Source organism: Carassius gibelio, chromosome B8 (assembly GCF_023724105.1).
Source record: "Carassius gibelio isolate Cgi1373 ecotype wild population from Czech Republic chromosome B8, carGib1.2-hapl.c, whole genome shotgun sequence".
Classification (NCBI taxonomy): Eukaryota; Metazoa; Chordata; class Actinopteri; order Cypriniformes; family Cyprinidae; genus Carassius; species Carassius gibelio.
Window position 1 is genome coordinate 20,256,165 of NC_068403.1, and position 15,305 is coordinate 20,271,469.

Consider the following 15,305-nt stretch of genomic DNA (forward strand, 5'->3'; position numbering starts at 1 on the left):
TGACTGTGTAAGTAACTAGAAGTTCCCAATGTAACAGGTTAACATCTCTGACATGTGATCAAACTAAATGAATCATTTGTAGGGAACGTGCGCCTCCTGGCGGCTTGAGATGAAACAGGTTTACAGTCTTCAGTTTCTCTTATTAGTAACTTAATAAATACATCAGACGTGTTAAAGAGACACTCCAACATCACATCTACTATGTCTGTGATTCCAATGTTAACGCATAAGAAATATGTTTTTATATATATATGTAGTTTATAAAAATCTGTAGAAAGTATTCAGATATATATTTTTTAAACAAACTGTACAGCTTGTCACGGTTTACACCAAAATGAATCTCAAAGGAACTATTAAGCATCCCTTAAAGGTACAGAGTTGTTATTTCAAAGGTACTGCCCCAATGTCAAGCATTTATACACCGAAAGATAACATTTGTGCACTTTTTTTTCCTGAAAAGTATTTTAAGGATACTTCCACTTACATTGCTTCTAAGAAAGATTGAAAAACCTTTTTTCCATTTCACTCACATTTGAATGTAATTACTCGTAACAGACATGATGTTAAAACACAAAATGCTCATTTGTGTTATGATGACAGTTTAAATAGTTTTGTGAAAAGAGAAAAACAACAACAACGACAACAACAAAAAAACACTTATAATAGTTAAGATTGGAGAGTCATACATTATTAACTCTTGCAATGTGACCTAATATTGGTAAGCAGCGAAAAACACAATAACTTGCCAAACAGTCTGTTCTGCTTATGATTGAGGAATAATGGAAGAAGTAATAGTCATTTTATTTTGAACATTGTAACAAAGTCTGTGAAGTCAATTATGGATCAGCACAGAGAAAAAAGGAAGTTTGTGTGCATAGACGCCAAAGTGTTAAGTCATTTGATCCTTGTCATTAAGCTTTATATATTCTTGAATTCTTCACACTAACAGGCACAAGATACTGATAGAGAGGATTCTTGTCGCTTCACCCAAAGAAAATCAAAATACATTCATAGTTTTTCCTCCCATCTTGTTCTCATGCATAATGCTGGTTCCCAATACTGTTTTCCTCCCTGAACGCGGAGCTGGACAGCTACAGGTACGTGTCCTCTGAACCCACGCTCTCACTCGAGTTACGTAAACCAGGAGCGCTGGGAGCAGCGCCCGAGCTGCCGTTCACAGGCGTGTCGTCTGGAGGAGGCGGAGCGGAGTCTGTAGTGGGTGGAGGATCTGTCGGGTGGGCCGAGTTGTTGGCGTTACTCGAGTCTTTAGGCAGAGAGAGTGGCTGGACAGTGACTGCAGGGTTGGAGGGCAGATTTCGGGTGGGTTTTGGGAAAGGCTGGGGAGGTGGTGGGGTGCGAGAGAGATTTGGAGACGGTTGAGGATGTTGTGGATCCGAGGAGGGGGTGTTTTCGGGTGTAGTGAGGTGGGATTGCTGTAGTGATGGAGGAGGATGGTTGGACTGATTGCTTGAGGCCGTCTCTTGGGCTTGAATATTAAGGGGGACTGCTGGCATGGCATACGGGTTTGGGATGTCCACTGTCGGAATGGGGGCTTTTCGGATAGTGCTACTTTTCTTGATGCGATTGAATTCGGATTTAGTGTCTGAGGGCAGCAGGGGGTACTGGACGATGATTGTGGGTTTCTGACGGAGGTCTTGGCGGGTGTGTGGCTCGGCAGACATGATGGCATGAGCGCCGTGCATTCTGGGAGGGGACTTGTAGCTGAGCTCGCCGTGAATTTTCCGCCAGCGCTTGAGCTGCACGCGGTGCTCCCGCTCCACGTCCCGAGAAGTTATGGGCAGCTCTAATACCTGCATGTGCAGAAGATGAGCTTCATCATCATCGTCATTATCCTTGTTGTTTTGACCACTACAACTCAACAACAACGTCATGCTCTTAAACACTTAAAAACAATGCATCAATAAGTAAAAGTTCCTACATGATAAAAAAAAAAAACCCTGTTTATTATGATTTAGCGATTTAATATCCAGAAATGAAAATAAATGGCGCCCCCCTACTGGGGTTTTTAAAAAATAGCACCCAGCAGATTTCACAGTTAAAGTAATTTAAGGCAGGTGTTCATGTAAAAAACATTATGAAATTCAGATGTAGGCTTTTAAAATTATTATGATCAAAAACAAACCCCGTTGAGTAAAATTCTTCGCATTATATGAGTGCTTGAATATTTGATTATTTAGCAGTGCTGGTTAGGTTAATAAACCTAAACCTTTAGTTCAACATGGTTTATTATATTTATGCAAAGTTGTTTGTAAATAAATTAATACTTTTATTCTGCAAGAATGCCTAAAACTGATCAAAAGTGACAGTAAATACATTTATGTCTCACAGGATTTCTGTTTGAAAAATGCTGTTCTCTTGAACTTTCTATTAATCAACAAATCTGGAAAAAAATGGAGCACAGTTTCCAGTTTTCACAAAACAATTAAGCAGCACAACTGTTTTTAACATTGAAAATGTTTCTTGAGCAGTATTAGAAGGATAGTGTGACACTGAAGACTGGAGTGAAATAAAGTACATTTAAAATATATTTAAAGTTATTTTAAAATCGCCATTTTTTTATGATTAAATGAATATAGCCTTGGTTAGCATAAGCTTAGTTATTTATTATTATTATTATTATTTTATAAAAAAATTTTTAAATGGCTCATGAACATTTGAACAATGATGTGTGATTATTTTAATGTATTTTATTGTAATTATAATTTAGTTACTAATGTGCAAAACAAGCATTAACAAAACAATGAATAGATATGAATCTGATCAGATCAGATCTACTCAAACCTCAAATGCAACAGATTGAGAGCATGTGATACCTGATGTACGAGAAAGCCCTCCTGCATGTATTGTGGCTCCAGAGCCCTGAGAAGCTCCATCGTCTCGTACTGACCAGGACAAGCCTTCAGTTTCTCACGAGATCCCAGCATGCTTTTCAGCAACACCAGGCCGACACGGAATATTATCTTCACTCCTATTGTAACAGCAAAGAACATGCAGTCAGAAAGAAGAAGACAACGCTGCATGTGTGGTAATGCGTGTAAGAGAATCTTACCGTCACACAGGAACATGTCCCACACTCTCAGCACAGACGACCAGGGTAGAGTTCTGGAAAATGCACACATGAACCACTCCGTCATGTAGAGGATGGGCTCGATCTTGTGTTTCTCAAGATGGCGGTATGCTGGAGGGCTCACGCGCTTTAATAACGCATTTAAGATCTCTCCATCCAACTGTATGGCCTCCTAAAACACAAACAAAACAGGCATCAGGACGGTGGAGGGTTTTTCTTTGTCTTGGAGAAAACAGTGCCTTTCTTTTCTGATTATACAAGTCACAGGTTACAGCAGTAACTCCACATTCACATTAGAAAGGCATGAAGGATCATAGATTAGATCTAAATTAATTTTGCCCACAGCTCTTTAACTTACTAACCTACCTTTGTGAAACTTAAATCCCATTCGAACAAAAACAAAAGAAGCTTTGTTTTTAATTTAACTGGCACCCAAAGCATGTTTTTTTTCATCTCAGGAAACATGACTCAATGCTTGCAGATTGAAAACGGGAACCTCAGATATGAATGCTATGAATAGAAAGCAAACTATGAACCTGAGAACGTGCGTGAGGAACCCAGATAAGGTTTCAATTACCTAAAACGCTGAAGTTCATAATAGTTGGTCTCATCATTCAAACGTTTTATTACATGGTTGTAAAATGTAGGTCCTTTATAATGTCACCAGCCAAGAGATAATGAACTTTTAGATCTCACAAGCACTTCCTGTTTCCCCTTTTTGGATTCGATTATTTCTCATATAAAGCGTAACATTCAGAGGTCTCACCAGGCCTGCGCTGTAATATCCAGGGAGGTACTTCTCACAAATCTGAACCAGCACCCAAAATGCATCCTGAATACCAATGAAACAAACAAGAATTCATCATTTGAATCATTACTTAATCAGCTCTAGAATGAGCATTGCAAACAAGTTTCTAATGCTTTTGACCTCAGCAGGCATGTGCATCAGAAGCACTGCTGCTATAGGAGCCTGAGCCTGGCAGTAACCCTCATCCGGCCTGTACACGGTGTAAGCCTTCAACACCCGGAACAGGTCCTTCTGCCTGTTAGAACAGACAGACAAAATGAAATATCATTTAAAAGACAAACAGTAATAAAATACATCAAAAAAATTGGTCACATTTTATTTTAAGGTCCAATTCTCGCTATTAACTACTACTTTTGCCTCAATAAACTATTAATTTGCTGCATATTAATAGTTAGTGAACTAGTTGGGGATGTAGAATATGGTCATGCAGAATATGTGCTTTATAACTACTAATACACAGCCAATATGTATATAATAGGCATGCTAATAGGCAACTACCATATTTTCCGGACTATAAGTCGCACTTTTTTTCATAGTTTGGCTGGTCCTGCGACTTCTAGTCAGGTGCGACTTATTTATCAAAATTAATTTGACATGAACCGAGAGAAATGAACCAAGAGAAATGAACCAATAGAAAACATTACCGTCTACAGCCACGAGAGGGCGCTCTATGCTGCTCAGTGCTCTTGTAGTCTACCATTAAGCATCATAGAGCGCCCTCTCGCGGCTGGAGACGGTAATGTTTTCTATTGGTGCTTGGTTCTAAATAAATGCGACATAGTCCAGTGCGACTTAAATGTTTTTGTCCTCATCATGACGTATTTTTGGACTGATGCGACTTATACTCATGTGCGACTTATAGTCCGAAAAATACGGTACTTAATAGTGAGAATTTGTCCCTGTAAGGAAGTGTTACCAAAATATACATGCTAATGTATATATATGAAATGATGTTGACTAACCCGTGACCTTCTCGGGACACAAACATCTCATGGAAAGGGAACTGTCTGTGTAGATCTCTCTCTATCACATCAACCCACTTCGGGTCTCCATCCATGTTATCCAACTCCTATTCAACAAGGACAGTTCATTCATAGTCACAAACCAATAAACATCCTATATTTGTGTGTTTTCAGAGCTGAATTTAACGCTGCACTGGCTTAACACGTTTAAACTTAAAATGTTTAAACTTATTTAAAAAAAAATATATATATATTTAGTGGGGCTGTGACTAAGTTTGAGGAGCTTTAGAGTAAGAGATGCATAGCAAGCTTTAGTGTGAGCTCTTCAAATCAGATATAATCATGTGCACATCTGACTCACCTCAAACTTCCCGCTGTTTTGTTCTCTTTTCACTTTTCCACCTGACAGATAGAGCCAAGCTCTGCCTCGCAACGATGGCGGGATTCCTTTCTGACATCGCAGTCGCACCTGCGGGTGACAGAGGTCTGAGCGTCACACACCGATGTGGAAATATTCAGATAAGCAGGGACCAGAATGCGTTCACGGTGATTACACAAAGCTGAGACTGTGCAGGTAACGCAGACGTCATTTTCAAATGGTTATTTGACACAAACATGTCAGTTTCCCTTTACACAAAAGCCAGTTTATGATTTAACATTTCAACTATGCTGGCTCTGATTCTACGTGATGATTTAGGTTCCCTAAAGACTCTTATCACACAACACTGGCTGCACTGGTTTTGTTCTTACAGTACATGTGACCAATGCAGGCAAGAACCAACAGAAAGATGGATTTTCTGCTTATTTCCTTTACATTACTTATAGGCTGCACAGTATAAAAAAAACATCATCGATCCATCAGAAAAAGTGCTCCACACGGCTCCGGGGGGTTAATAAAGGCCTTCTGGAGCTAATTGATGCATTTGTGTAAAAATATGCCAATGAAATGTCTAAATTGTAATCTCTAGCTTCTGCAAACTGTTGTAAGCTCTGGTGAGAACATGCTACTGTCGAGCTGGGCGATATGATGATATATATCGAATGGACGAAATTAAAAGTTTATCGATTCATATTGTGCTTTACCGTTATTTCGTGGTTCCGCAAAATACATTGTTTATGGCAATGTTTTAATTATTTGAATGATGGCAGTCTTACATGCATTACACGAGATGTAGGCAGACGTGAAAATAACAGCATGCGCGCGCTCATGTCATGCTGCTGTGCACACATGGTCACGTAAACTTAATGTTTGCATGCGTTTTTAAGCATTGCAGTTTAAAACACCTGGTTTTAGGTGAAACAGGTGAAAATGAGCATGCAGTTAAATATCTAATGTGTCAATAGGGCTGTCACTTTTGTGAAAAATCTAATTCGAACGGATATCGAATATCATGCAGTGTATTAGAAGAAATTGATTTGGATTAAGTGCGGCTCTCTTTATAAGTACAACATTCCCCGCAGTGGAGAACAAAACACATATTCGGAGCGCACAGACGTGCCTGGCTACTAGCTTTTATTTGCGTGATTTGGTCATGGGCCTACGCTACAATACGTCTAGAGTGCCCTCTACTGGATAAGATGGCAAAGAATAAAATAAAAAAACAAACGGTCTAATCATAGACTGTAAAAAAATGCGCTACACATGGCATTTTAAAAACCGGATATTTTATTTATAGTTCGATTACGGATATTACACGTCATGTTCCAATGCATATTCGAATTGAATATTGAATAAAAAGTGACAGCCCTATGTGTCAATATGAATAAAATAAATCTCTAATTTATCTCGCATTCTTTTTTTCTTTTTTTGTATGGGATCTTATATTCAGTAAGAGTAATTTTAGATCATGGCAAAAAAAATAAAAAAATTGACAGACAGACGGACAAAATTTGATAATCAATTTCTTTATAATAATTTTACCAAAAAAACTAAAAAAACAAACAAAAGTAAAAGTAAATTATTCTGGATTTGCCATGAAAATGTCATGAAATTAATCTGTTTTCAGTAAGAACCGGTTCTCAGTTCCCAACCCTTGAATTGCGTGTCGCTGCTTTCAAACCCTGTTTAACACAAGGACGAGCACACACAGTTACACAGGCATGCAAACACAAAGGCCAACAAAGACCGTTAAGAAATCCTTTGGAAAAACTCTTCTGTTGTCTTTACCTGAAGACGTCTCACTCCCAGTGAAAGCTTTATACAGCTTGAGAGAAAAACAGAGGTGAACACTCAGACTAATAGATAGACACATCACTGAAGACCATATAAGGAGAGCTGATGCGATAATAGTCTTGTCCAGACAGGGCTGCGTTGGTGTCATTCTGCTGAGGTTTTTAATTTATCCAAGCAGCAGTGGGACTGTCTGAGCAAGTCAGTGACAGGAAAAACGAGAAGGGGAAGAAAAGAGAAGGAAGATGACAGTCATAATTTAAGCCCCTAGCCCTTATATATAGAAATGATTGCATCATGTTTTCACGGTTTGGTGTATCTATGCCTCAACTCTCAGTTCTCGTGCTTACATGCAAGGCGTTGGCAAACATCTTACATCATTGATCTGTTCCTGGGAACATGCAGTGGAAAAAATCCAAGAATCTAGTGAACTTTGAACGAAGCTCCTACCTTCTTGAATCTTTTACTGATCCATCTGTCCCAGTGGTTCAACATATCCAACCATTTGGCTTCCCGGTGCCTTAACACTTCCAGAGGCACTTCTTGAGCCCTGCGAGAGAGAAAGAAAGAAAGAATAAGAACTCCAATTTTTGCTTATCAAAGAAGATGGCATGTTTTATTAGTTCTCATAATATACTACAACACGGCAAGGTGAAATATGCAGAACTGCAAATGAAATTTGAATGAAATTGAATACAAATAGACTTGATTAATAATACTTCTGTTATTTAATATTACTGTATGGAAAACAGGTGCGTAAACATTCTGCTTAACTTCTGCTTTTGTGTTCCATGAAAGAAAGAAATGAAGTCATAAGGGTTTGGATATGAGAGGGAGTAAATCATGACAAAATCGTGACTTTTTTTTGGGGTCAACCATAAAACTATAAAAACAAAAAAAAGACATAAAAAAAAAAGACTGAGCCATTTGCAGGAAGGACTCTAGCCACTAAACCAACAACCAAAATAGCTTCTTGTGAACTAGTGACAATGTCATAACGTCACTCATAAGTTTATTTTTGAAGTTTACTTATTTTTATATGGTATGATTTACTGTAACATACATAAGCAATGAACGGAAATCATTTTGTCTAATATGAGCTCCGATATGAATTACCCATTCACACCTTCTGCATTTGATAAGACGACAATAAGAGAGGAAGAACAAACCATTAAATGTTTTTCAGAAACTGCCAGTCAAATGTTTGGGGTCATTGGTTTTTTACATTTATTTTATGTTTTTAGTTTGGAAAGAAAAAAAAAATACTATAGTTTACAAATTAAGCATACAATTGATCAAAATAAGAGTAAAGACAATTATAATGTGACAAAAATTACTGTTTCAAACAAAAACAGAACCATTAAGCAGCACATCGATAAGAAATGTAATAATCATTCTTTTCGAAGGATTGTGTGCCACTGAAGGCTGGAGTAATGATGCTAAAAATGAGGTTTGCATCACAGATAATAATAAATTACAACTTAGACTAAGTTATTTTCAGTGTTTCCCAGTATTGCTGTTTTTTCTGTATTTCATTCAAATAAATGCAGCCTTGTGCTTATGTGAAAGAAAAAAAATAGCAGTTGGAACAATCTTAATTATATGAAATTTTAGGGCAGAATAATCTGAAACTATTTCAAGACTAATGTAAACAGCCATCCAGTAGATGACTAGACACTTTCATCCCTGGAGAATCTCCCTGGGTTCGACCTGTGCTGCAGCTACAGTGGTGATGATGAACAGGCCTGTTATCTTTCCCTCTTGCGTTTCCTCTATTCACATTTGAACCATCTAGCTCGTGGCCAAGACATTTAAATAGCAGTTTGCCAGCACACCAACCAGCAGCTAGCTTCCCCTTTACTTGGATACTGATCCTAACCACTAGAAATTTGATCTGAAAGCAGAGTTTCTTTAAATATTTTTCCTATTAAGTTGTAACTTGCAGGTTTTACTTCCCTTACATTTTCCAGAGCAATTTAGACCAAAAACTGAGGAACCTAGAACCGTTTTCTCTCTCTCCAGTAGTTGGCAGAGACGGTGTAACCTCGAGACACCAGCACTCCCATAAACCACAGGAAACGGAAAGCGGCTGTACACTCAGTACAGAGGGACAACTATCACTTACTCATCTATTCCATGCTCTTTAACAATTCACAACGAACAGCCAGGCCTTCTGCCGTCTCAGGCTACCGTTTAAAACCGTTAATTCTACACAATGGAGCAGTGACAATCCCAAATCCAGGCGTATCGGTAAACAACATGAATGTGTTCTTCTCTGTAGACTACAGCGTGTTTATTAAAGACGCCAACCTGGGGCAGATGTCTCGCTGATAAAAGACAGGAAGCTTCAACAGGTCTGCAACTGCAAAGCAAGTGAGGATGAAACGCCCTGACACTCCATTCAAACCACATCAATGAAAACTAACATTCAACTTTTTAAACCCATTTCCAATGAAAAGAAAACTGTCCGTTTCAAAACTGGTTCAACGAGTTAGCTTTTTAAAACATATTGGTAAACTCTGAAAGCAGACTGGTTAATCTCGGTGAGTTTAAGATACTTGGTTGCATGCTATGTTTTGTTGTATGCTTTAGTTTGAGGAGCCATCAACCTCCCATTTATTTACTTTAAAAGGGAGGAATCGTGCTGCTTTGCAAAAAAGGGTGTAGGAATTTATTACGCACAATTACTGGTCAATTACTAATATCATGTGAACATTTCACATGGCTGGTGTAAACAATCACATGACAAGAGATGTATACAGTATATAATTACATACAAAAAAAAAAAAAAAAACTAATTAGTTTTGTATTTCACAATATTTCTGTTTTACTGTATATATTAAAGTAGAATCATAATCATTTGATATGTTTTAAAATGTAATACTTTATATTTTTTTCACACACAAAATAGAACATAGATATCAACACAGAAAACAGTTACTTTACAAACTGTTCTTTTGTAATGATAATTGTAGAATTAATAATTTACAATATTGATCTTAAAAAATTTTATCAATTTATTACTGTTTTTACTATTTTGGTTCAAATAAATGCAGCTTTTGTAAGCATAATACAAAAAAGACTTGAACAAATCTTTAAAGATTCCCAACCTTTGACCGCTAGTGTATATTATTATTTCTATTATCATTATTATTACTACCACTACATTCAAATGGTTTAACTCAAAGGCTACATCTTCTACCAGGAATAAAGTATACCTCAACTAACTTTTTGTAGAGATGTAGTTATTTATTTATATTGGGCTACATATTGATTAATAAGCCTACAAATATATATATAAATATATATACACACACACACACAGAGTATGGCATTAAATAGGCAGACCAACAGAGTAATTCATTAACACGGATTCTTTAGTTCTGAATTCATTTGTTTATGTGTGTCAAGAATCTAAACTATGCTGATTTCAAAAGCTTTCCTACGACACACACACACCCAATTAATGTCCAAACACGCAGTATTTTCCGTTCCGCGCTCCTCACGTGACCTCGATCTCCTAAAATCAAGCAACACAAACAGGATCTGATGGACGCCACAGAACAGCCTTGCAATCCAGCGCACTTACGATTCGGTTGAAAACTTCTGGGCTCCTCCGATGAAGCCGTACTTGTCAATTTGTCTCGAGCTGGTGAAGCCGTTGATCTCAGAGTCGGATCCGAAAGAGCTCTCCTCGTCAAACTGACTGCCCAGAGTCCTCACACTCATGGTGTCCTCGGACGAGCGACGTCCGTTCTCCTGCCGAGCCATCATGATCCTCTTCTAACACACAGCCGATGAGTTCACTTACAGGTCATCACCTGCACCCGTCATTAATCATCCCAAGAGAAAGCGTGAAATTAATGAGATGCTCGATCCCAAAACAGGCCAGTTAAAGCCACAAAGCACGACTTTAGTCAATCACGCAGATTCACTTTTACTTTATTCCCCGTGTTTAGTAACGTTGCGTAGATTTGTGCGTCTTTTAAAGCAACAGCGTCTTCTAAACAGATTCCTGTGCGTCTAAATCACCCGAGTTAAATGCTAAATTAGCTTAGCGCGCAACGTGTCACGATCCGAGCCACAGTTAAACAAACAACGATCTCTGAATATGTACTTTACGTGAGCAGAAACGTCGTCCGAAAACCGTGTAAACAACCGGACGAGCGAAACTACGCCTGATTTCCTGAATCACATTTTTCCAGTCCACGGTTTGTCAGCAACGGCTTCGGCGGACTGTTTTCATTCAGCACGCAGAGGTTTGAGGAAGAAACCCGATTATATTCCCAGTCGAGATGCACCAGCAGTGTTGTTTCCGTAATTTAAGTCGAGGTCCCATGGTTGAAAGCTAAATAATAAAGTAATTGACCCATCAGTCGAGCCGTGTTTTTAGTGTTTGGGTGGTGCTGATGATGACATTAGCGCTAAGTTTCCAGTCTGTCGCTGTTGCGTTTGACAGTTCTGCACATGCGCGTCTGTGTCACTTCCGGAATCCACAGCTTATTAGCATATATTTCTAAGGAATGGATTTGGGCCGTTTCTCGAGGTTTAATTTGAATAATCTAATCTTTTTGTGGCATATGTCAATCTTTCTGTGTCCACCTGTTTCAAAGCTGTATGATTTGTGATTCTGGACCACAAAACCAGTCATGAGGGTCTTAAAATAAATTACTGAGATTTATAGTACATCATCTGAAAGATGAACAAATAAGCTTTCCATTGATGTATGTTTGTTAGGACAGGACAATATTTGGACGAGATATTATTATTTTTACAACTATTTGAAAAATCTGGAATCTGAGAGTTGAAAAAAAAAAATATTGCGAAAAATGCCGTTAAAGTTGTCCAAACTAAGTGCTTAGCAATGGATATTACTAATCAAAAATTAAATCTGTGTATATAGCTATCTAATACTGGCAGTAGTACACGTTCTAGCAGACTGTTTTACAAACGCACAGAATAAAATGGCATAGGAACATTTATTTAATATAAATTGCTAATCAGTTTCACAATTGATTACAAAGAAACAGCAATACGCTACAATTAATTAAACATGAAAATTTGTCTAAAATATATAAATACTGAAACAGTATTTTCTTGTGAAACATACTAAAATAGTCTCGTTAACCCTGTAGTTAGGGAACACATATTCACTATTTGTTCACTAAGGGTTTTTCGTCAATAAACTCAAAATTAGCTGCATATTAATTAGATAGTAAGGTTCAGTATTGGGTCAGGTTAAGGGATGCAGAATAAGACATTCATATGTGCCTAATAAGTACAAATAAACAACCATAATGCTAGTAATACATGCTAATAAGCAACTAGTGAATTGGTCCTTAAATTAAAGTTTTACCATAATCATAAGGGTTTTTGTTTTTTTCTACACTGTGTCAATGAATCTTCAGTGACATATAAAGATGTAGCCCAAGCCTGTATGTATTTCTTTATGAACACAAACGTTGATTTTTTTTTGAAGAACATTCACAAAAAAAAAAAAAAAAAAAAAAAAATTAAAAAAAAAAAAAGTTCTCAAACAATCTCTCTTAGTTTTGAACAGAAGTAAAAAAAAAAAAACATATATCTATTGACCATTTCTGAAAAGGTTGAGTTTACCATATTTAAAACACCCCCCCCCCCCCCATACATAATGCACTATTTAATCTACATTTGAAATAATTTAAGCATAGCAACTGTGTATAAAGTTTATTAGAGGTTTGAGAAATGTGCCACATCCAAGGGCCTCACAAAGTTCCAGTTACAAAACAGCAGTTTAACAAACCGTCTGTGGAGGGCAGCAGTTACATTTCCATTCAGTCATTTTGCTTTTATGTAAAGCGACACACAATTATGAAAGACTGAATTTATAGTCTTTTAATTACAGACAGAATTTACAAGTGAGCAAATATCTCACCCTTTAATGTTCAGTTAGTTATGCTCAGTATAGTATGTGTTCTGAATATAACAATATAATGGAAATGTATTTTTATAAAACGGAAATCAATGAGCTAGCCTTCATATCATTCAATATTTTTTGTTAAAAACTTATGAAACTGCATTGTCTTGTAGTGCACTGCCCCTAAATCTACAATTGCATTTGACAGCAAGCAATAGATTTGTATTACTCCTCGCCTTTATTATATCTATCACTACCAGAACAAAAAAATCTTGTTTTGAAATGCAAAACAAAGGTTTTAATAATGAAGAAAAATGATGCCTGAGGGCGGACATGAACCGAATTGCAGACTGAGGAGCTTCCGATGAAAGATTTGCCTTTATTCAAGACTCCTCCTTTTCATCACCATGTGTGATAATGTAGCAAAGTGATTTATAGTCAATATTCCCAGCCACATCTATTGGGGCCACTGCAAAAGCTTGGTCAACCTGAAAGAGAATCAAGTAGAACATCATTAGATCAAGTTATTCTGTAAAAAGTACACATTCTTATCACGGCACTTGATTATATAGCCCATTGTTTGTGAAAGATTGGGAACATTATCTGCATCTATTAAGATTGGGAACATTATCTGCATCTATTAAGATTGGGAACATTATCTGCATCTATTGATTTTCAATGCATTTTATGTTTTTTAGATGCAATTAGTATTTATAAATGCAAATATTCACCTCTTCTGCTGTGAATTTATCCGCTTGGTTCATTAGCAGCCTTCTGAACCTGAAACAAAACAACATTGAATCCATCAGTTGTTCTTGAAAATACAGAAAGGTTTTTTGATCCGTTTTACACACATACTCGTCCTTATTGACAACTCCTGTAGCATTCGGGTCAAACAGTTTAAAAGCAGCAAGAATGGTTTCTTCTGGGTCTGTGCCTGTTTGAAGGTAGGAATATTGCACAAATTATAATAAATATTCCATTCAAGTCTTGTTTCTTATTCATTATTTCTTAAAATCTTGAACGTATAGTTGACATACCATTGAGCTTTTCTCCGAAGAGAGTGAGGAAGACAGTAAAGTTGATGGGCCCTTTTCCCTCTGCTAACATCGACTCCAGCTCTTCATCACTCACGTTCAGCTTTCCTGCACAAACACAGGCAATGCTCATGCTTCTGATGTTTCAGATGTATAATGAAAGTATTCTGAGACTCTCACATGCATTTTATATACCTAGTTGTGCATATGTTTCCTTCAGATCAGTTTTGTTAATAACTCCATCCCGGTTCTGATCTATGCAGCCAAATGCCTATGAAAAAGCATAGATATTATGTGTGTGTATGTATATATATATATATATATATATATATATATATATATATATATATATATATATATATATATATATTAAAAATATATATTTTTTTATTATTATTTTTATCAAATCAAGTACATTTTACTTGTACATTGTTTCAGAGCAGTTTTACAGAAAATAATTATGTTAATAATGTTTATAATTCCTTAAGATCTTCATGCTTTATAGTCAGGTTTAGCAGATATAATAATAAAATAGTTTACATTTTGAAACATAAAAAAGCAGATAAGATTTGCTATACAGGAGACTACACAGTAAATCACTTAGTGTGTATTTATTGTATGTACTAATTTGTTATTAATTAGGGTTGTGGTGATATATATATATATATATATATATATATATATATATATATATATATATATATATACATATATATATATATATATATATATATATATATACATATATATATATATATATATATATATATATACATATATATATATATATATATATATATATATATATATATATATATATATATATATATATATATATATCTTATATCTTTTTTTTTTCTTTTTTTGGTTTTCAGACGATATAAAGACTGACCTCTTTAAACTCCTGTATTTGTGATTGCTCAAACATGGAGAAGACATTGGAGGAGCCCCTCTGAGCAGGTTTACCCCTCTTAGCTGCAGCTTTCTTACTAGCCTGTAAGAAAAATTAAATACGAATAACAATTATAAGCACACAGTAGAGTGTTTATGAATATACATATTTAGGCTCTTTAAAATAACTTTTTTAAAGATGAATTATTTATTATTGAAATTATTTATGAATTCTATACTTCTATTTATGCCTATGTTATCCACCAGTCTTAATAGGAGAATTGCTTTAAAAGTGTAAAGTCCTTCTAGTATCACTAAAATAAATCCTTTATTTATGATATTAAATGGCACATTAATTGTCATTATAAAAAGTGGATGTGTTCACTCACCATGCTGACTGTCTCTGTGTTTGTGCTCCTGTGTCAGGGGGGTTGCTAACGCAGTCTTTAAGTA

General features: G+C 36.3%; 2 protein-coding genes across 2 annotated transcripts; both read right to left on the minus strand.

Moving 5' to 3' along the window:
* Positions 1–238: 238 nt before the first annotated feature.
* LOC127963512 (TBC1 domain family member 10A) lies at positions 239–11,494 on the minus strand. Its single transcript, XM_052563454.1, has 9 exons — positions 10,618–11,494; positions 7,479–7,578; positions 5,220–5,327; positions 4,859–4,965; positions 4,017–4,131; positions 3,855–3,920; positions 3,071–3,260; positions 2,835–2,989; positions 239–1,811 (listed from the first exon to the last, which is right to left on the minus strand). Exons 1-9 carry the CDS (start codon positions 10,800–10,802, stop codon positions 1,092–1,094), a joined length of 1,746 nt encoding a protein of 581 aa, XP_052419414.1. The 5' UTR covers positions 10,803–11,494; the 3' UTR covers positions 239–1,091.
* A 1,225-nt stretch (positions 11,495–12,719) lies between these two features.
* LOC127963513 (myosin regulatory light chain 2, atrial isoform-like) lies at positions 12,720–15,305 on the minus strand. The gene is made up of 7 exons (XM_052563455.1): positions 15,242–15,305; positions 14,854–14,955; positions 14,157–14,232; positions 13,965–14,069; positions 13,783–13,861; positions 13,656–13,704; positions 12,720–13,412 (listed from the first exon to the last, which is right to left on the minus strand). The coding sequence occupies exons 1-7, from the start codon at positions 15,242–15,244 to the stop codon at positions 13,308–13,310; spliced, it is 519 nt and encodes a 172-aa protein (XP_052419415.1). The 5' UTR covers positions 15,245–15,305; the 3' UTR covers positions 12,720–13,307.

Excerpts from the sequence above, each read along its gene's own strand:
- LOC127963512 (XM_052563454.1), bottom strand. The coding sequence starts at position 10,802 with ATGATGGCTCGGCAGGAGAACGGACGTCGCTCGTCCGAGGACACCATG. Across the intron at positions 5,328-7,478 it reads TCAGTAAAAGATTCAAGAAG|GTGCGACTGCGATGTCAGAA; the intron begins GTAGGAGCTTCG and ends TGTCACCCGCAG. Across the intron at positions 4,966-5,219 it reads AAAACAGCGGGAAGTTTGAG|GAGTTGGATAACATGGATGG; the intron begins GTGAGTCAGATG and ends CTTGTTGAATAG.
- LOC127963513 (XM_052563455.1), bottom strand. Across the intron at positions 14,233-14,853 it reads AAATACAGGAGTTTAAAGAG|GCATTTGGCTGCATAGATCA; the intron begins GTCAGTCTTTAT and ends GCTTTTTCATAG. Across the intron at positions 13,705-13,782 it reads GGAGTTGTCAATAAGGACGA|GTTCAGAAGGCTGCTAATGA; the intron begins GTATGTGTGTAA and ends GTTTTGTTTCAG.